The following is a 23664-nucleotide window of genomic DNA, read 5'->3' as shown; positions in this document are numbered from 1 at the left end:
ATTTTTCATAATGGTTCATTGAATTAACTTGAATATACATCTTCAATATTATAGACAGTGATAGAGTAACAATAGACAATGTTTGAATCTGAAGGAATTTCCAGTATCCGAGTAAAAGGTGGAAAACAATTTAATAAAAGAAATCATTTTTGCCAACATCAAACACGTAGATTAAATTAGAATAAAATTCACCTTTCGCCGAGGATAAAAGTCATTTTCTTTGTACGAGATTGAGAACCACAAATAGAAGTTCCTCTATACCACACACGCAGAGACGTATACTATAATCTCGTGTGCTAGCACTCTAAAATGAGAACTCGAACGAACAATGAATGGTACTCGAGGGGAGATAGGGGCAGCTCGAATCCAGTGGCGGATCCAGGATTTGAGGGAGGGGGGCAAAACTCTATGTAAAAAAAATTTAGACTAATGTTTGTAGCCAAGAGCAAAAATACCCCTAACGTTTTGGGTCATGAGCAATTTTACCCCTAACATCTAAAATGGTACAATTTTACCCCTAATGTTTGTAGCCAAGAGCAATTTTACCTCTAACGTTGATAAATTGGATCAATTTCAGACACTATTATAACATACAATCATTTTTTTCTTTTATTTTGCACCAATTGCATATCAATTTGTTCTAAAAAAATGATATAATGTTTTTTGTAATTTAATAATAAAATTGGAGATTGATATTTATAAATTCGGTGAATTTTTTAAATTTTTTTTGTCTAATTCGTACAAAGGACAGTATATTTTTAATATTTTTTCTCATTTTTTTCACATCCCAACATATGTTTGTGATTTGTTACTGATAAAATAACGCATGTGTGAAGTGTAGATGACAAGATTCATGACCGAGAAGACAGTTTGATGAATTATTCCTCAAATTGACCCAATTTATCAACGTTAGGGGTAAAACTGCTTTTGGCTTCCAATATTAGGGATAAAATTGCATCATTTTAGACGTTAGGAATAAAATTGCTCCTGACCCAAAATGTTAGGAGTATTTTTGCACCTTAACCCTTATTTTTAGACTAAAAAATTGTTTTTTATTTTAGGGTAAATACACATATTTGCCCTTGTGTTTTCTAGGAAAAACAGATTTGCCCTTAAATCAAATAAATCCACAAAACTATCCCTGAATTTTCCATAAACCTGCAATTATACCCTAATCTGACGGAGTTGCTAAACGGCAATGACATCAAACCTTCTTATCTCCAGAAAAACTTCAGAAAAGAACAACCAATCACAAACAGAAAAAAATATGCACATTCAATTTCGATTAAAAGCAAGTTAGAAGAACAGATTGGTCAAAATTCATTTTCATAAAAGCTCAATAACCTAATAAAATGGCGTCTAAACCTCCTAATTAATCCAAAAGCAATAGTAATAGAAAACAATAAGAAACCAAATGAATTTTGATTGTCATCATCCAATTTTTTTGGAGACAAGAAGGTTTGATGTCATCGCCGTTTAACAGCTCCGTCAGATTATGGTATAATTGCAGGTTTATGGAAAATTCAGGGATAGTTTTGTGGGTTTATTTGATTTAAGGGTAAATCTGTTTTTTCGCAAAAACACAGGGGCAAATATGTGTATTAACCCTTTATTTTATTTTAGGGATGGGGAGGGGGCAAATGCCCCTTTGACCCCTACATCCGCCACTGCTCAAATCGGTTAAATAGTGAGAATATTTTTTTATCTTTTGGTTATGAAAAATAATCCCTCAAATTAATATATTGTCTAATCTTTTAATTGAAGCTTCAATATATATATACTTTTTCCTTAATCTGAATCTAATACGAATCAAAATAATAATCATATTATTGTATAGATTTAATTAATTAAAAATAATATTTAATATTATTTTTCTTGATTAATTAAGACTTGGAAAATAAATAAACACCCAATTTCATCAGGAGCACACTGATTTTATTATTCAAACAATCAAATGGGCTCAAATACGGATTTGAAGCTTACTTTTTGGAGTTTTGATTAATTTTGAGTAGCGGAAGAATCATAAGAGGTGAAATGTGAGAGATTACCAAATCATGAGCTATGATGGGGTTATGGAGAGTGACATTCGGACATACTGATGATCACAAAATTGAAAAGAATCACCAAACTAAAGAATGACCTAGGAAGATCACATACTTGAGGAAGGAAATCTCTTGGCTACTGAGCCTTGGAGCTTCGGTTGTTTCCTCCATCAGATCTTTAGCCTTTTCAGCGACATTAGCCTTTGACTCTTTTGGTTGACCATTGGGATCCTTTAGATCCACTACTTCGTTTGCCTTTCTTTTAAGGCCTCGACTTTTGGAACAATGTAGAGTGAGGCCTCTTCCTAGAAGAGAAAGATTTTCAACCGGATTTTTCGTTTCTTGCCTTAGAAAGTTTGGGGAACTAGATGAACGAAGGTCATCATGGTGATTTGAAGTGGAGTCTCAACGAAGACATCCGAAGGAAAGATACACGTAGGTGTTGAGATCATTTGGTAGGTGTCTTTATCTTGAACTTTGAACCTCACAACATCTCCTTCATATAGGCATTCGTGTTTAGTTACAAAGTTCTCCTATATGGGTAGAAACCACTTTCTTCATTGATTTCAACATGAGAAACCTCATTTACAATAATATGGGAACCTTCAGCGTTGAAAACTGGTCCTGCTTCGGTCAAAGCTGTGAGCACTTTAGCATTCGACACTTCAGAGTTGACAGTATAAGAAGCTGACATCCCATCTTCAGTTGAGTCTACATGCACCTCATTATTCGGTACTCTGGGGTTGGCAATTGCCTATTGATTTCTTCTTGTTAACTTATCGGCACGAGTACTCGTGTTATAAGTCATGCCTACACCCAAAAATAAGAAAAAGAACAAGTAAAAAAAGTCACCTTTAATAATTTTGTGATATCGGTCCTCTTCAGACAAAAAGATTGTTCTGAAATGATCTCATACGATATAAAGAACCCCGACGTTGATCAAATCCAGCATGCCCGCCCAGGATCTTCTTCTTCTTCTTCTCGCTCCCAACCAGAACAGTAACGATGGGAGGGAATGCTTGCAAAAAATTGCACGTTGTGCGAAAATGATGTCAGCTTTCAAGAAATGTGCCTAGACATCTCACCAATCATGGAGAAAGAAATGAGATACTTCGCAGGCCAATGTTGTAAAAAACATTAAGAGTTAGTCGAACGGACATGTTACTTGAGGATTAATCGGGGATTAGTTGGAGATTAATTATATGTATTTTTTTTATTTGTAAATCATAAAAAATTGTAATATAAATTCAATTAAAATATGTATTATATTATCTAAAAACATGTATATTTGTAACTTATATTTTTAAAAATGTATAAACATCAACAAATATATCATTGAAATAACTCAAATATATAAAACATAAGGGTGAAGTCCAAAAAAAACCATTATGCTTTCACGTTTTGTCAAACTGGTATCTGTAAAAAAAAAAAATTCCAAACATGGACTTAGATTTTCGTTTGCAACTAGGAGATGACTGAAGTTTTTTACTTTACTAAAAACAATGACCTCAAATTTGCAAAATTTTCTAAAAAACTTTAATTCTTCGACTTTTCAATTTTAAGGTCATTCAAACGTTGTTTAGTGATGATAGAGAAAGTGGATGTTTAGAGAGTGAAAGCTCCGAAAATTATGATTTTGGAAAATAAAAAATTTAGTTTTTCTATTTTGAGATTAATGGTCATTTCTATAGTGTCAAACTAAATGATACTCGTTTTTAGCAAAATGAAAATCTCAGTCCCCGTTCGGACAAATTTTTTGGGGTAAAGTAAAAAAAAAATCATGTTCTTTCACGTATTGTCAAACTGGTACTTGAAAAAAATTTGTTTAAAAGGCGACTGAGATTTTTCGTTTAGCTAAAAACGATGATATTTTAGTTTGACACTATAAAAATGACCGTTAACGATCTCGAAATGGAAAATTCCAAGAATTAAAGTTGTTTAGTACCACATTTATTATGGAGCCAAATTTTTTATTTTTAAAAATCATCATTTTCGGAACTTTTTCTCTCTAAAACACATAAATGATATCAAAATTAAAAAGTTAACGAATTAAAGTTGCTTAGAATATGATCAAGTCTTTGAATTTTTCAATTTTAAGATCGTCAAAGCTCATTTATTTTTAAGATCCTTGTTTATAGTAAAACGAAAAAGTTCGGACATCTTCTTAATAAAAACGAAAAAGCCCAATCACCTTTTGGAAAAAAAAAAAATTCAGATACCAATTTGATAATACATGAAAGCACAAATGTTTTTTTTTTACTTTAACCAAATTTTGTTCACATGTACCAATTTGAAGAAAAAAAAAAGTGAAAACATTACCCATAATAAATATAATTTACTAAACTATATCATGAAAATAAGTAGAGAACGCCATTAAACCAAACTATATCATCATCGACAACATTTAGGCGACCTAGACGAAACCTAGATGACTAAAAATCACATGGAAACCAAAAAAACACCAAGAGGGGCTAATCGGTAAAATCGTGCGGATTCTCGATTTCGAACGCCTAAACGGTCCAGACGGTTTGAGGTTAGAACAGTGTCGTGGGCACATGATATCACAGCTTGTCATTAATAAAACATGACTTCTACTTCAATTATTACCGGACCTTCACCAACTTTTAATTCTTTAACCTCATAGAGACGAGGTTATAAAGAATTTCAGAAACCGAAAGGGGGACATCTGCTATTAGACAAATATAAAGAGTTATACACGTATCCTCATTAGAGGAAGTAAGGAAATGTGTCGCGAAGAGAGCCTTCAGATCAAAACTTAGTTAAGATGTACAAACCATCAACTCGCGTGGACTAATGAGAGAAGAATTCTGATATCACACCGGAATATTCCACACTTGGAACCATGGAAAGACAATTTTGATAAAAACGCATATTGTCCTTCTTATAGTGGACGCTCACCACTCAAAAGCTGACATGTGTCCGTAAATTAAACTAGGACATACACTATGACCGACTACCAAATTTACCATTGACATCTTATAAATAGAATATCCACTAAGTTAAAATGTACAAATCGTCGAGTCACGTGACTAATGAGAGAAGAATTCCAATATCACATTGGAATGCGTCCATGATTCAACACTTGGAATTGTGAAAAGACAATTTTGATAAAACGCATATTGTCCTTCTTATAATGGACATTCACCACTCATAAATCAACATGTGTCCGTAGATTAAGCTAGTACATATACTATGATCGACTACCAAATTTATCTTTGACATCCTATAAATAGAATAAAATGTCGTACAACTGAAGTGCACATAAACATTCCCTACAATATTGACCTAATTATTTAGGTCTCAATGCTAATCTTGCTTTCAAGAACGCAATCTACTAACTTTAACTTCGAAATTTCGAAATTGAGCCGTCAATTCTCAACCCTTCCTTTGATCTTGTTATTGAAGGATTGATCTTGTTATTGAAGGATTGATCTTGTTATTGAAGGATTACTAGGTCCTTTGATCTTGTTATTGAAGGATTGATCTTGTTATTGAAGGATTACTAGGTGACGTCAAGAGAATTACCCTCAAATTTACTCATATTAAGCCTAGATCTAAAATTATCATAAAAGATGACTAAATTATCCTTGTTTTCGGAATTGGAAATTTTCACAACATTAATAATTATTCATTCATTATAGGTAAGTGTACAATTGAGGGGAAAAAAAATTAAATGTCATTAGAAATTTAAAAGTGAAAAATATAATAGGATTTAGTTTTCTAAGCAAAAATGAACGAAGAGTACTTTGCTAAATCTCTGACCCAATAATGTTCGCATGGACCTTATTCACCATTAGATCTAGACTTATTAAATCTAAACCTTATGATGCTTTGAATCTCTATCTTAAAATTCTAATAAATCTAATGGGCAAATACTATATGGCCATTAAGGTCCATGTGATCAAAATCGATCTCTAGCCTTCTATAGATAATAATAATAATAATAATAATAATAATAAGTCACCCAAATTGAAAATTTTGTAGCAAAATAAATAAATAAATACAGAAACCATAAAATAACTTGATTTGGAATCATTAACAGAAAGGTTGTGTATAAAGCAAATTACAACATCAAATTGGGTGTTAACAACCTCACTAACAGACAACTCAGAAGAAGTGACTGACTGAATAACCTAAAATCTAGTCAGTCCCCTCTTTTCTTTATTGTATCAATGAGGAACTATATCCTACTATTCTGCATTGTGCAATAACAAATACAAGAAGAAGAAAAAGAGCAGATCAGAATATACATCAAGTGTTCTCTTTTGCATATGCACACGTCTCCTCTGCAACCTTCGCCCACACATTTGCGATTTTTTCCGCATATCCCACCTGCAAGTTTAAACGCGTGAAGGTAGATAATGATTACACAAAAATGAGTGACAAGCTATGTTGCACGAAAACGGGAAACAAAGCAGAAAAGGATACCGGGAAACGTTATTTCTAAGAAAAATTAGCTAGGAAACCTTAATGGAAACGGAAATGGAACCAAAACAAACCCCTACTTGACACAATAAATCGAATGTTATAAAAAAGAATGGTAGAAGCTATGCCTACTTTGTTTTTGACAAAGTAAGCCTTATTTTGTGTGTTTTCACCACTGGATGCATTTTATACTCCATCATCCAATGGTGGAAAAAACATCCAATGGTGAAAACACACAAAGTAAGTCACCAGAATAAAAGGGATCATTTTCAATAAGTACGCGAATAAACTGAAAAGGAGAGAAATGGAAATTTGACACGTATAGAAATAGTTACGAATTTCTTCAAAATTATTTCCCGGGACTATTACAAGAAATGCAAAGAAAAACATCCAAATTTTTAAATGAGCTTCACTTTTCTGGTGTTTGTGCACAAAACATCACCGTTCCCCTCTCTTTGTGTAGGAACTAGCATAAGAAAAGGGTATTTTGGAGGATAAATTAGAAATTATAACCCGACTTCTTACTTCTGGCACACCTTTCCACTGCTTTGAAAAGCATAACACTAGAGAGGATAACAAGTGCATTCGTGGTAATAAATTCAGCATGTGGATCTTCTCCCTATTCGCAATTATAGTTCCTCCCTCTTCATTCTCTCTACTGACACTGTAATATGGAAGAGATCCTAAAAGGCTAAGTTCATTTTGAATTGCCGGATTAAATAGCATCCTGAAACAGGCAACAGGCCAAATCATCATATCTATGATTCTTTATTTTATATTTATTTATTTACATTCAATAATACTCTTAACAAGTTCCTTTCTTTTATGCAGCATGCTTCTTGGTAAGACCCATGCCCACATCTTAACTAATGTTATATCCTTGCACTAAATAGTCATGTTAACAACACCACAAGCAATATTAGCCGAACTAGCCAGTATATAGTCTGATTCATATAGATTTGCTTGTACCACCATACGTTACAAAACTATGGAACTTCGTACTGAAACTCAAATGAAAACGAGGAACCAAGCAAATGAACTCTAAGATACAAAGTAAGCAATTATAAGTAACTCATCTAGCATATCAGACATGTGCACCTATAGTTGCAAGTAAAAGATACCCCACCTTGTTTCATTACATTGTAGCTTTCAGGACAATGATGCTATACATTTAAGGAAAGCTAAACATATACAATGAAACAACAATTTAAGTTTTCTGAATAAATATATAATCCTCTACAACTGAACCTCGAAACAGAAATGGTACCTGATTAAGAACAAACCCCTTTAACATGTTCAAAAAGTCAGCACGCCGTTCTCTGTCAAGCCTTTCAAGTTCAGTCCTATTATTCTCCTGCAATTAGATTTTCTTTAAGCCAATTACCATATATATATAGAAAGAGAGAGAGAGAGTATGACATAAATGAAAATCCAAACAACTTGAACAGTAAACATCTAAAATCAACATATTAACTTCTGGACAATCACAAATCATATTAACAATCAGTTCAGATTACAGAAAACATGAAGGGTTATATTAGCTGGCGGGCAGGGTAAATGTCTGCAAAGACACAAGGGGTGCATCACCAAAGTGAAATGGTAGACTAATTTGGATCACAGCACATTCCCAGGTTCAGCTCATTGCATGACTAGCCATTAGAAATAGGTTGTATACCCTAAACAAAACATAGCACTAAGAGTTAGCACCAGTTGCACTTTGTGTCTTTGAAATTCTCAACATGAGAAGTTCTTTATTTGCTCTCTGAATGGAGCAAAGAGTTCATTGTATGTGGAGAACTTTGCTTGAAACTCAGATAGATAGAGACAATTACACATGGAATAGAGAGGTCAACGACTCAGCTGGTTCCAGCAAAAAGCTAAGGTCAAAGTCTGAGAGAGAAAGTGGGAGGAGTTAAATTAACAGCAAAGTGTATTATGTATGGAACTGGAGGGCCAGATACAATGTAATCTTTCAAAATGCAACACAGGACGATGGTACTGTGTATAATAAGATTGGAGATACAGGTTTTATACAGTTTGTAACATGTTAATATGAATAGGGCCTTTAACTATCAGCTTAAGCTTTTAGTTCCATGACATGGTACCAGAGAGCGATCGATTCCTGACAACCTTATTTGTTGATTTAATTTTAGGACATGGTAATATGGGCCTTTGTTATGCACACTTCAAGTCCATTGGGTATTTGCGTGAGGGGTGTCAGATATTAATATGAATTGGGCCTTTAACTATCAGCTTAAGCTTTTAGTTGTTGAACTAAAAGCTTAAGCTGATAGTTGAAGGTTAAATTAATATTAATATCTGACAATTGGTTCCATGACACAGTTGTTCAAGCGGAAAGTCAAATTTAGTTTCTAGTTTTGACTCTGCAAGAATTTAGTTAAGCTGTTCATAATAGTTTGATTCTTTGCAATAAATCTCCTTCAGTTCGTGAGCCTTAAAAAAAAAGAACAAAGGTCTGAATCCAGATAAAAATTTCCAAATACTGATTGATAGGTAGAGCTCTTGTTCCACGACTTCAGGATTAAAAAATCCTGTTTTTCACTCAGCAGTTATCATGCCCAGAAACCTTTTTTCAATAATAATAATTTTATTAGCTGAATTAGAGAACTCATTAAAGGTAACTATGATCATTGAGGACTCAAGTATTTATCTGGCACATTTGCAGTTGCAAGTATAATGAAGCTGAAGAGCTAGGATCAATATAGGCAAGAATTCTATATTAAAAAGGAAAAGAAGTGATACCTTGATCCTCTCATACTCTCTGATTGCAACATTTTTTGCATCCTCAGTAGCTCTTGTGGTGTCTTTCAACTCCTCAATCTTCCGAATCCTTGACTTGTCACCACCAAATATCTTTGATGATGCAGCTTCAAGTTTCTCAGCCCTCGAGTGCAGGGAAGACAATTCTGATAGAAGAGTTTGCACGGTCAACAACGCACTAGAACGATCCGAGAATGCACCATGGACAGACAGCATCAACCCAAGATATTCATGGAGAGTATCCTACAAAAATTTAGACAACTAATAATCAAAATCCATAAAGCCTTTTCTTTGAGCTTGGAAAGCAGAAAAATAGTTTACATAGTCAGGCTAGTTCAAGATCTTGATACATACCTAATTCTCCATTTGAAAATTCATTTGCTATCTATTCCATATAAGATGTACTAATGGCCGGTAAAACAAGCACTTAAAATATTCAAAAAGACATTTAAGTTATTAGAAAAATTAAAACTAATATACAACAAAAGTTAACTTACCAAATGTTTGACAGTCTGTGCATTTAGCTCACGGTAGAACCTACTAGCTTTAACAGCGGCAGTTGCCATGTTTTTCATATCAGCAGCCCTGACTCTCTGCGAGTTAAAGATGGCTTCCTCGTTCTCAAATTTAGTCAATTTGATAAATGCTAATCCTAGTTCTCCCATAGTCTCCCCCATATCTTGTTGGGCTTTCACCAGCGTTTCAGCCTATAGCCAATTGCACCATAAAACAATCATCCTAATGTCTAAAATTTCACTTATAGACAATTGTTAAAACACCTGAGCAATATATCTGAAATTGATTTACAAACATTGAAAACCAAAAAAAGTACCTGCTGAGAAGCATTGCTGAGTTGTTGCTCAAGATCATGCATCCTATCTTTATTCTCCAAAAACTCCTTATCTTCCTCAGCAACTGGTGGTCTTGATCCTCCCCAATCATTAGCCACTGATTGCTTCAACTCCTTGAAAAGCCTCAACAAATCCCTTCCTCCTTTTGCAGGCTGCACTACCTCCTGCGGCGCCACAGCCACACTCTCCCCAAACAACTGCTTGGGCAACTTCACCGCACCATCAAGCATCCTGGAAGCCACATCAGTGCTCGTTGGCAATGGAAGCTTCCCTTGAACCTGTAAAAATACCTTCAATTCATCGCTATTCCTTATCACCGGATGTGCAGCAAGTCTCCTCAAGTACTTCTCTAATGCCACTCTCCTCTGTTCCACAAATTCCTGCTTCTGCATCACTTGACTCTCGACAACACTCTTGTCTGGTCTAGGAGGGATGAAAAACCCTCGATATGACTCCGCTAATCGATCTGATAAAGTAACCACATCTTTAAATCGTCTCCGCACACTAAATTCAGATCCTCTAAATTCCGGTATATTCGTCCTCGTGGTAATTAGATATGTTACAAACGTGTTGGCTCCGGGAACAAGTGAATTAGAAGCTTCTTGCTCCTTTTGTGGATTAGACACGGTTATCCTTATGTAATCAGAACCGGAAGACGGTGATCTTGAGAGAGAAGGAGAAGAAGATTCTGAAGACCGACTAGGGCTATCAAGGCCATTAATTTCATTGACAGCGTTTTCATCGAACGGACTAAAAATAACATCAGCATACGAAGGCGGTTCGATGTAGGAAGAGTTATCATAAGAGACGTTAGGGTTTCGAGGATCATGAGGAGAGAGCAAGGGATCAGAGTCAGCCGGCGGCGCTAAAGGGTGGCGCGTGTCGGAGAGTGTTGACATAGCGCTACGAAAATCGGGAAACGATTTGGTTCCGTTGCCATTACTAGGAGGTGGATCATCGAGAACGAGATTCTCCATTTCGTCACGGGATTCGTACATATGAGCTTCTTGGTTTTCTGATCCCATCATTTTTCAATTGGAGTTATAATCAATGGAAGCAAGTAGCTAAGAGAAGAAATGAAATAGAGAGATGAGAATGGACATTAGGGTTTCACAGAGCTAGCTAGCAAGCGTATTGTGAAGGTAAAGGTGAAGCAGGTGGTGGAAGAAGACGATCCAGCATGAGAAGCACGTGTTCTCTGGGCTCTCAAATCCTTTCTCTGCTCCGTTCTGTTCAAGTTGGTGGTGGTGATTTAACTAAAGATCAAACTAAGCTTGCTTTAAATATTTTCTAGAGAATCATTTTTCTTTTATATTAGGATAAGGTTTAAATTTGGGGTGTATTTAACTTTTATCGGCGATCACATTTTAGTATTCGGTCTTCAATTTTGCATGTAAAAATATCCGATTTTATTAAATGATTGGATATTATAGTTCTAATAATGGGTAAATGATCGATCAACATGTTACCTAAACACTTTAATCAATACTTCAGTCACCTGTTAAATATAAAATGTCTAAAATATCCTTGAATACTTTTCTCTCATTTCTCTATTTACGGTTCTTTCTCTCTCCTTCATTTATTCTTCACATCTCATTACTATTTCCAGATCAACCATTTCGAAAACCTAATATTAAAGGAGAAGAAATTATCGGATTGAAAAATGGAAACCTTGAATAGAAGAAATTCGAGATCTTTAACAGAGGAGAATCGAAAGAATACATACACTCTCTTTCTCATCCATTTCTTCTTCAAGTTTCATTGTCATTTTCCAAATCAACTGTTCCAAAAACCTAACAGTAAAGGAGAAGAAATCAACATAATTGAGGAGAATCCAAACAGTACACGCTCTCTCATCCATTTCGTCTTCACATATATTTTATCTCTTTGCAAGTTCTTTTTGAATGTTAAATCATTAAAAACAAAAAATAAAAATCCCTAAGAAAAATGTAAATGTAATCCTAATTTGAAAGAATTTTAAGGAATGGAAAATTTTCATTTTCTCTTATCTGATAGGAGAATGGTGGAAAGTGCGATCTTCCTAACATGCATCTTAAAAGTAAAATTATGAAAATAAAAACTCAAATCCATAATTATAACTTTAAAGAAGGACATAGTTAACCCAATATGCAATCTAAAAGTTAAATTTTGAAGAGCAATTAGTAAATTTGAGTTTTTTTAAAGGGTAGAAGAAAGAAACGATAGATTTTGATAGGATGAACAACCGACTAAGATTATCTTTTTTTTTCACATCTCTTAATCTATTATACATATAAAAACAAGATACTATAGTAGCTGATGTGGCTGAATTTTAGAGCTAATGTTGATGTGTCTTTTTTATAATTTTTCAAAGAATTTTTTTTCCAAATCTTTTTGTTTTACCCAGTAAACTAAACTGCTCATGATTAAAACCGTCAACTCCTTCAACCCCCCCCCCCCCCCCCCCCAACTACTCCTCCACTCACTCAACTCAAAGGTAAACTAATTTGAATTTTAAACTGATTCTCACTTGTGTAAATTGATTCTCTCTTCTTTCATATGGTCATAACCCTAAGTCCCTCCCTAGACGCATGTTCTTTCCGCCCTCACTCTCTTTCATCCGTTCGTCCTCCATCATTGGTTCGTACTCCATCTTCATCTTCAGTTCATCATCATTGGATTATTCTCTTTGACTGTATTGCTCCTTTAATATTGGGCTTTTCCAGGTAATGTATATTTTCTTAACTTTCATTTTAGATTTCATTCTTTTGGGGTTCATTTTGTTTGCACTGACAAGTGTTTGTTTATCATTAAATTTTGCAGCAGCATGCATCGCAAACGACGATAATTTCATGGACATGGACTCTAATTGAGGAAGCCAAACTAGAATTTTAACACCAAAAGTCCCTGCCATTTTAAGGTGGGATTTTATTATATTTTGGTCTTTTGGTTGCTTCTTGTGCGTGTGGTATTGCTTAATTGTTGTCATTTATCGGTATACTGTTTTTTTTTTTTTTGAGAAAATCGAGTACTTTCGATTTCTATTCAATTTCCAACAACAAAGGATGCTTGTGGATTCATTATCTCTCAATTTTTGTTATATTTATAATATAATGCCTTTGAATTTCTTATTATGTCCTTGTATACCAGTTCATTTAATCTCCCAAATCATCTATAATATACTTACTCCTTATGCTGCTATTTCTTATTAGTTTTCCCTAGACCGTCTCTGTCCTAGAAATTCATTAGTGACCGTCTCTTCTCTTTCGGCACCTACAAATCATCCAAGCTGATCGCATTGATAGAGGGAGAGCCGTAATGGTTACCATGTTAGAAAATTCAATTTAGGTTTTTAGTTGACAAATTGATTGATGAGCAAACTACGATTAGTGTCTTCATCAACCATGGTGTCGGCATGTATGTTTCACTCAAATCCAATTTTTCATATGTAATTTCATTATGTATTTTAAAATTCTCAGCTTGCTTGTCTAGAACCTTAGCCATTTATATATTGTTAAATATCATCATGTTATGTTATTTACAAAGTTTTGGCTTCAACTTAAGCAAACAACCCATTGACATGGATGCTTTGTTACTGAAATTTCAAAATATTCAGTTCATCTTGCTCAAGAACCTTAAAAGGGTAATGCATTTCTCCTGCTTTTGTATTTTTTTTATTTTTTTACCTATACCAAATTGGATGATTTTCAGATGTTCATTATTCCCCATTCTGTGGTATCTTTAGGATGAACAATGTGTGTAATTGCGTCCCATGTTCATTATTCCCCAATATAGACTTCGATATGTATGAAAATTTTGGCATTTTTTGCTGGTATTTTAATGTCCTTTTGTTACATTTTAAAATCTCAGCTTGCATTTTTCTTTTGTGCATGTCTAAATTTGTTCTTTGGATTACTCAATGCTCCCTAACTTTTTTCGTTTTGACATGGTACAGAACTGAAACCACCATTATGATTATATTTGTAGGAGTTTGTATGATTGATCAAAATTAATAAGACTTAAAAGATGTTCATTAATGATATTTTCAGAAAATATACAGTTTATGAATGAAAGGTAAGGCCTATCTCACAAATTTATACTTGAGTTTACACATTCAAAATTTGTTCCCACAAAGTGAAGTCTTAAATACATAATCTCAATATTTTACCTTGCAAATTATAACCTGTTAATGTTTTTCCATCAAATTTTATCTTGGTGTTATTGTAATTTTTTTAGGAGATTATATCTGGAAACAATTGTTTGATAGAAAAGTTGATCTGTTTTTTTTTTAAGATGGAAGTTTGGCTTTGTTCCCTTTTCAATTTAATGCTTCTATGTTGTTTTTAACCAACTTCCATGTTGTAATGTCCTTTGCCATTTAGGTGTGGTAGTTTTGCACCAATTATGCTTATTTGCAGTTTTCCTCTAATCATGTTTTCAATTTCGTAAGTCCTTCTAGACCATTTAATAAGCAGTCATGGTGATATTATTATTAAGTTTTGATGTATTAGTAATGTTAAAAGTATTTGGATATGCCTACATAAAAACAGTAGTTCCCCTAATCAAATACCTAAAGCTACATAAGATCATAATTTATATGGATGGAATATGTTTTGTTTGCTTTTCAGGATTTCATTAATGACAGTATGTGGTGAGAAGATTTTAACTGTCAAGAAAAGGAATTGAGTCGTGGAGGAATGATCAATTGAATTGGAAGAAATTTATTTTACTTATTTGTTTGGTAAGAATTCTGTAGGCTTGACATCCTTAAAAAAACTCTTTAAGTTATCTAAGAATCTCATGATTTTAATCACATGGAGCTAATTGAGGTAGACAATTAAAGAAATTTGCCGAGCTATTATGAAAATTGTATTAGCTTATTAAGCACAAGTCTTTTTCTATAATATCTTTTTTTATATCTAATGAATTATCAAATTCTATATTATATATTTTTTTCTAGCTTTAAACAGGCATTTTTCTTTTTGCTATTATGTTTGTTGTAATTAAATTTAAGATAACTATGCACATTATTAGTTTGCTTTGCACGGTAATTATATTATGGGTTTACAATTTACAACTTAAATTCAATTGGAAGTCAAGAAAACAACATTACAACTCTTAAAGAATTACGAGGTTTCACACAAAATGTTTCTATCTTTAAGACATCTTATAACTAATTTCCATTCTAGAAAACCACTTACTTATTATTGTTTGTGTTTTACTATTTATAACACCATAATTCAAGATAACCAAGTACTAGCAATTGAATGACCTGAATATTAGAATTTTTTTTATCAAGTACTAGCAATTGAATTTGTTTCATTTCTGGTTTTTTTTAGTGTATATATACTTTTGATATTTAATTGCTAATTGGTTTGTTAAAAAAACAATGCTCAAATTTCATAGCTTTTGATTCCTTTAAGTTAGATTTTTTTTGTTTGTTTTAATTGTTATCAAATTACCCACTCAAGTCACGAATCCAGGAGATATGTGGATGAAAATGTAAAAAAAAAGAACCATGCAATACAAATTTAACAAAATTTATAAATCAGAATTATAATATATAAGTTTTTTTCTATAAATTTAAAATTTATTGATTACTATAATTTTAAGTTATCGCTTGAATTTTTTTTATACTGAAATATTATAAGACATCCTGTGCAATGCAAAAATGTTGTTTGTCTTTGCCTCTTTATGTTAAATATATTAGGATAAAGTTTAAATTTGGAAGGTGTATCTAACTTTTATCCACGAACACATTTTGGTATTTGATCTTCAATTTTTCATATAAAAGTATGCGATTTCATTAAATGATCGGACATTATGGTTCTAATAATTGGTAAATGATTGATCAACATGTCACCTAAAAAACACTTCAAGTAATAATTCAATCAAATATAAAACCTGTTAAATATGAAATGTTTAAAATATCCTTAAACTCATTTCATCATTTAAGGTTCTTTCTCTCTCCTTCATTTATTCTTCACATCTCATTGCCATTTCCAAATCAACCATTTAAAAAACTTAACATTAAGGAGAAGAAATCATCAGAATTGAAAATTGAAACCTTGAATACAGGAATTTCGAGATCTTCAACGGAGGAGAATCGAAAGAGTACACACACACACTCTCATCCATTTTTTCTTCACGTTTCATTGTCATTTCCCAAATCAACCATTTCAAAAACCTAATGTTAAAGAAGAAGAAATTGTCGGATTGAAAAATTAAAACCTTGAACAGAGGAAACTCGAGATCTTTAACAGAGGAGAACTGAAGCAATACACACTCTCTCATCCACTTTCTTCTTCACATATATTTTTGTCTCTCCACAATTTCTTCTTGAATGTTAAAACATTAAAAATAAAAAATAAAAATCTCTAAGAAAAATATAAATGTAATCCTAATTTGAAAGAAGTTTAAGGAATAAAAATCTTTCATTTTTCCCCATCTGATAGGAGAAGGGTGAAAAGTGCGATCTTCCTGACACACATCTTCAAAGTTAAAATTATGAAAACGAAAACTCATATCCATAATTATAACTTTCAAGAAGGACATGGTTAACCCAACATGCATTCTAAAAGAAAGAAGAAAGAAACGATAGATTTTGATAGGATGAATAAATGACTATGATTATGTAATACCCTCTCTAAATTTCCTTTTATTTAATTAATGTTTAACAATCGTAGATAATTAAAACGTCATTAAAACGAAAAATTGTCATAAACACACCGATTCATTAATTCTCCATCCTTTACATATCAAACTTAACAATGACCCTATACTTTAATTATGTATAAAATACCGGTCACTCTGATAGTTGTACCGCTAGTCAATTAATACTTTTAACCTGAAAAGAAAGCTAGTGGAGAGTGGGATGAGCTTGGGGCTCAGTAATTTTATACATAACACAACCACACACGCATACAATTCAGTTTCTGATTATTTGACCAAACATAAAACACGACTTAAAAAAAATATTCACTTATTTCTCTATTTAAGGGCCCTGCTTGCCAAGTAAAAATATAGCCAATGGTTCATCGGTCAATTCAAATTGTCTCAATCTCAATCATAATCTCATCATACTATATATCAACAGCACAGGATACCTCTCACTGCCAGTTATCCCCGCACCATCCCGGTGTGTAGCAAAAACAGCACAGAGTATCTCTTGCAACCCGAGATACTCCGACACTAATCTCAAGGACAAGTGCCTAGCAATTCATGTCTCAACTCAACCATATATATGTCAAGACAAGCTATTAATTATCCTCATTTTCCTTCATATCCAACATTCGTTTTCCTCAATGATAATTATTTCATAATATTTAGTATCACACTAATATATATGCACTAGCCATATTCATAACAGTCACGCAGTTTCAGCCATTATCAATTTTATCATCGATAATAAAAAGGCACAAACATCTTCAATCGTTCCATATTCACAAACTCAACATATCAATCAACGAACTACATCAATTGCCAATTTAATAATCGAATACAAAGAACACACAAACAAATATAACTAAGCATATGATTGCCCACTTACTTGCCATATGAATGTGAAATTAATTGCAAATGCTTGATTTCATATCCTAAGAGAATAATTTTGGTTTATGGTTTGCAGCTCCCCTCCTCTACCCAAAAGTAATTTCGATTTCATTATATATATATATCAAAAATTGAAAGAGTTTAACCCTAATTACAATTAGCTAAAAAGAAAACAATTATTAATGTTTTTTTTAATGATAAGTATACTTTTCAAAAATAAAATGATAAGCATGTATATTTTTGTTTGGTCTATCAACGTATTTACCTTTTCTTAATATTAACTATTTAATATAAAATAATTATTATTTTCAATTATAAATATATAGTATAAATATTTATTTTCGTTCAATTAAAACAATAAATTTTAATTAATTATTTTAGAAATTCGAATTTCAAATATTTATTTATATGGTTTCAAAACAAAATATTTATTTATATGAATACAATTTTTTTTTGGGCGTTACAGTTCTTCTCCTCTAAAAGTAATTTCGTCCTCGAAATTAACAACTAATGCTTGTTGAATATACTGAATATATATAAGGAACATATATTGACAATATATCTTAGTGAACAATTGTATAATATAGAAGAATGAAATTTTAATGTAGTGTGCTAACATGTTTAGTTGACCTAAAATAAATCACTTTAAAAGTACAAATAAAAACGATTTATCATTCACACTTTCGGTTCAAAATTTAATTGAAATAAAGAATCTAATTAATTAAATATATAAATAAAAAAAACTCAGTAAATGACTAAATATAAAAAAATGTAATCAAGAAAATTAACTTTTACCACAAGAGCTATATAATTGTTGAATGAGTAATTTGATATAGGAAGATTATGGAGATAGAGAGAGATAAGTAATGACACAATTAATGGTTTGAATCACATTAATGATTCTGGCTCAGATGCCTTGTATTTATAGTGAGCTAATAGTAGTTTGTATAGGAATATAGACAGATTGAAACTCTAACTAGATAGGAATCTATTTACAGAGATAATAAGAATATTATCTCTAACACCCCCCTCAAGCCGATGGCGGGCACGAACAAAGAGGCGAGAGCGTAGCATCGTGAAGCGAGCCGGAGCTAGCGGCTTGGTGAGTATGTCTGCAACCTGATCATCGGTTGGAATAAATCTGACACTAAGAAATCCTCTGTGAACTTGTTCACGAACAAAATGATAGTCTAGCTCAATGTGTTTCGTGCGAGCATGAAACACTGGATTTGAGGTGAGATAAATTGCTCCAACATTATCACACCATAACTGAACCGGGGTGGGTAATGGAAATCCGAGATCCGAGAGAAGAGATTTGAACCATAGTAGTTCTGCAGTGGCATTTGCTACTGCTTTGTATTCACTTTCCGTTGAGGATCTGGCTATTGTGGGTTGCTTGCAGGTCTGCCACGATACAATACTGGATCCAAGGTAAACACAAAAGGCACCCGTGGATCGTCGATCATCAGGACACCCTCCCCAATCACTATCTGAGTAACAATGGATGTGCTGTATTGGTTTGATGGACATGACTATGCCAAAATCTGATGTGCCCTGAATATAGCGTAAGACCCTCTTGACTCCTTTCCAGTGCTCATCAGTTGGACAGTGCAGAAACTGACATAATTTGTTAACTGCAAATGCAATGTCAGGACGAGTGAATGTTAAGTATTGAAGTGCCCCCATAATGCTTCGATATTCATCTCTAGAGGTTAAGCTGGTGCCTAGCTCCTTTGAAAGTGTTGGTGTGGTGGCCATGGGCGTTAGTGTGGGCTTGGAGTCAATCATCTTCACTCTGTCGAGGATGTCAGCCACATACTTAGCTTGACACATGTGAATGCCATCCTTCTCATATCGGATCTCAATTCCAAGAAAGTATTCTGCCTTGCCAAGATTGCGAATGGGAAACTCATGTTCGATGGCTGCAATAGTGTTGGTGATGTGTGCAGGGTGATTCCCTGTTATGAGTATATCATCAACATAGCACAGAATGTAAGTCTTTTCAGTATCGGTGCGTCTGATGAACAAAGAGTTGTCAGCCTGTGACATTTTGTACCCAAGGGAGAGGAGGAATGTTCGAAGGCGAGTGAACCATTCTCGCGGTGCTTGCTTCAATCCATAGAGACTCTTTTTGAGAAGGCAGACATGATCTGGTCGGTCACTGTCCCGAAAACCCAGCGGTTGTTCCATATATATGGTTTCTGATAAGTTTCCATAAAGAAATGCATTGGAGACATCTAGCTGATTGATGAACCAGTTGTTTGCTGCTGCAATGGCAAATACAGATCTGATGGTTGTAGCTTTGATTACTGGACTGAATGTTTCTTTGTAATCAATCCCAACTTTTTGAGTGAATCCCCGTGCTACCAAGCGAGCTTTGTGACGATCAATGGTTCCATCAGACTTCTTCTTTGTACGAAAGAGCCACCTGGAGGTGATGACATGCTGATCATGTGGTCTCGGTACAAGTTGCCATGTGCCATTGTCTAGAAGAGCTTGAATCTCTTCAGACATTGCTGTACGCCATTCTGATTGTTTGTTAGCTTTACTGAAGCATGTGGGATCCACTGTGCCATTTGGATGTGTAGCTAAAAGTCCCTCAAACCTTCCTCTTGACTGAAGAGATGACTGTCGAAGTTGCATATAATGTTGTCGTGGACCAATCAGCAGTGCATTGCGAGGTCTGGGCCTTTCAGTTGGAATAGGAGCAGGTGGTGCAGTTTCAGGAGGAGGAAAATCTGTTTGTGGCATAATGTTCTCCTCATGAGGTACTACATTCTGTATTTCCAGTGTGGTGATGTTCACAGCATCAACTGGTGTGTTAGGATCATTCTGAGGAACAGGTGTTGATGCAGCAGTGACCACTGGCGACAGATATTGAGGTGGAGCTAAAGGAGCACTGTTTGTGGCTTCAGAGTCGGGAGGAGTAATTGGGGTTCCAGGATGAGGTCCAGAGTGGACAGGTGTGATGGGTTGGGAGTATGGAACCAAGTTAGAAGAAGATACTATAGGGTTGGGATTAGAGAAATTACATGGATACGGGCCGAGTAGAGATGGTAGTTGACACGATGTGCTTACCCCTGAGTTGCTAGATGAAGGTGATGATGCAGTGGTTGCTGATGCAGGAAAAACTTCTTCATTGTGTTGCACAAACTTGCAGATGTATATGCGTCCGGTGGCATATTCAAGACATATATCCCCAGAATGATTTTCTGATGGACCAAGGTAGACACATAACTTGGAGCGAAAATCAAATTTGTGCTGATTGTATGGACGAAGAAGGGGATAGATACCACTGCCAAAAATGCGTAAGGCCTTATAGGCAGGTTGTTTCTTGTAGAACAAGAAATAGGGTGACTTGTTGTTTAGGATTTTGGTGGGTAAGTAGTTAATTAGCCTAATGCTGTGTATCATGGCATAGTTCCAAAATTTTAAAGGTAAAGATGCATTGGCTAGCAAAGTAAGGCAAGTATCAACGACATGTCTAATTTTTCTCTCAGCTATACCGTTTTGTGCATGAGTGTGAGGGCATGCAATCTTGTGTATAATGCCATGTCGTTTGAAAAAAGGTTGTAGTTTTTGAAACTCCCCCCCAAGATCAGAGTAAATGTTCTTAACCCTTGCACTATACTGATTAGAGATCATGGCATAAAAATCACAGAAGGTTGAAAAAACATCACTCTTATTCTTTAAACAAAAAACCCATCCAAATCTAGTGAATTCATCAATGATTATTAAAAAATAACGGTGGCCAAGACAAGAAACAACTAGAGCTGGCCCCCAAACATCCAGATGTAAGTTCTCAAAAGTAAATGTGCTAGAGCGACTAATAGATGGTAAAGAGCTTCTAGCAAGCTTGCCTAATCGACAAAAAGAACAATTGCTAACTGGTTTTGAAGAGGATAGATTGTTTCCTTTGAGAACTGAGCTGACTGTCTGATTCTGACAATGTCCAAGCCGTGCATGCCACCTTTCAAAAGACACCTTCTCTCCAACTAGCGCCTCCTTCAGGGTGGGTGTAAGCACATAAAGCCCATCTTTACTCGGGCCCCATAACAGGATTTCCCCAGTTGTTTGGTCCTTCACAAGAAAATGGTTAGGCCAAAATTCAAAGAAACATGAGTTGTCACGGGTAAATTTTTGAACAGACAGTAAAGATTTTGTAAGTTTGGGAACAAGTAGGGCATCATTAATTTTCAAATTATTGATATTTGAATTTCCAAAGTGAGAAATTTGCAATCCTTGACCATTGCCAAATTGAACTGTATCATATCCTGGATACGGCTGCATTTGATGAAGTTGAGTCGGATTTGCCGTCATATGATTGGTTGCTCCTGTGTCTGGGTACCACGGCTGATTAGGACCCATGAATGGATTTGGTGGTTGTTGCCATGCCATGTGCGCTTGTGGTCCAGGATTGTATTGTGCTCTTGAATTGTTCTTTGGTCTTTTGCACTTGTCAGCCCAGTGGCTTGGATCACCATAATTGTAGCACTTGCCACTTCTTCTCTTCTTTGGATTCTGCTTCTTTGCTTGATCTGTTTCCATGGTGGATACATTGGCCTCCCGATGTGCTGATACACCCTCGGGCTGAAGCAGAGTTGTCTTTCTAGTCGATTGAATCATGCCCTCAACTATCTTCAAGCTGTACAAAATCTCTTGATAGTTGATGTTTGTACCACGCTGAGTTACAAGATTCTGGACAGTGGAGCGATACTCTTCTGCTAAACCTTTGTAAAGAACTGACGATAGTAGATGTCGAGGATAAGGATTCCCTGAGGCAGCCAGATCATTAAGGATGGACTTCACTTTTTGCATATACGCAGTGACAGACATGCCTCCTTGCTCAAGCTCATGCAGTTCTACTCCCATCTGAAACTGCTTGCTGCCTGTAATAAGCCCGTAGGCATCCTCTAAAGCTAGCCAAATATCATGTGAGTATTTGAGATATGCAATCTCAGAAAACACCTCTTCGGTGATTGAATTTAGGAGCAAAGTCCTAACCACATTTTCTACATCATCCCATTGAATAAAAGATGGATTTATGATTAAATCCGCAGTTGATGTCACAAAACCTGTTCTAGGAATAAATTTTGGTGGAGGTGGTGTTGAACTAAGAATGTGAGGAAGCAGATGATAGGTTTGAAGGATAGATTCCATGGACATTCTCCATGCTTTGTAGTTATTCGGGGTTAATTTGATGTTAATGTTGATATTTGTGGGTGGTTGTCTTGGTTGTTCAACATGAGTGGAGATAGGTTCTGGATGAACAGGATTGCTTGTAATATGAGGGATGGAGGATGAAAGAAAGTTGTGTCTAACATTGTTTGACGGTGCATCAGCATTGTTATGAACCGAATTTGAGAAGAAAGATGGTGAGGGATCATGGGACAATTGAGTATTGTAACAAAACGGTGAAGTATGAGATTCAGAAATAACCTGATTTTTGTTACTGGCTTCAGCTGCCTGATATGCTGCTAGGGCAGCAAGAACTGATGGAGAAAATAGAGTTGGAGGTGTCGCAGATTGTTGCACTTGAATAGATGGCTGCTGAACCGGAACTTGTTGATTCCGTGTCTGTGGACTAGCCGCCTGATATGCCGCAAGTGCGGCTAGAATTGCGGTGTCGTTGGATGGCGTCGGTGTCGCGGTTTGCCCTAGATGCTGTTCGCGTGCCGCTGTCGCGGGTGGTGGAGGCGCGGGTTGCGCAAAAAACGCAGACGCAGGATGCGCCTGAGCAGCAGCAGCCGCGGTGGAGGGTGCGGCAGACGGTGCGGGCGGCGCTTGTGCGCCAGCATGAGCTTGGGCCAGTGCGATCACCGCGGCGGATGGTGCAGGACGCGCTTGGGCATTCGCCGCCCTTGCGCTGGCCGCCTGGTACGCTTCGAGGGCCGCGCGAACCTCTGAAGGGAAGGTGTCGTCGACGGTGTGCAGGGGAGGTGCGGCTGCCGCGGCCGTTGGTGCGTTTAGGAACACGGAGTCGCCGGTGACGAACGGCGAGGTAAACCTCCATC

The 23664-nt window shown here is 35.3% G+C and overlaps 1 protein-coding gene across 1 annotated transcript; it reads right to left on the bottom strand.

The window, feature by feature from the left end:
- Positions 1-6075: 6075 nt before the first annotated feature.
- Positions 6076-11403, bottom strand: LOC136235142 (sorting nexin 2B-like). The gene is made up of 5 exons (XM_066024678.1): positions 10102-11403; positions 9767-9976; positions 9252-9512; positions 7756-7842; positions 6076-6395 (listed from the first exon to the last, which is right to left on the bottom strand). The coding sequence occupies exons 1-5, from the start codon at positions 11146-11148 to the stop codon at positions 6315-6317; spliced, it is 1686 nt and encodes a 561-aa protein (XP_065880750.1). The 5' UTR covers positions 11149-11403; the 3' UTR covers positions 6076-6314.
- Positions 11404-23664: the final 12261 nt, after the last annotated feature.

This window comes from Euphorbia lathyris, chromosome 7, assembly GCF_963576675.1.
Source record: "Euphorbia lathyris chromosome 7, ddEupLath1.1, whole genome shotgun sequence".
Taxonomy (NCBI): domain Eukaryota; kingdom Viridiplantae; phylum Streptophyta; class Magnoliopsida; order Malpighiales; family Euphorbiaceae; genus Euphorbia; species Euphorbia lathyris.
This window is presented reverse-complemented; position numbering and strand designations above follow the sequence as displayed.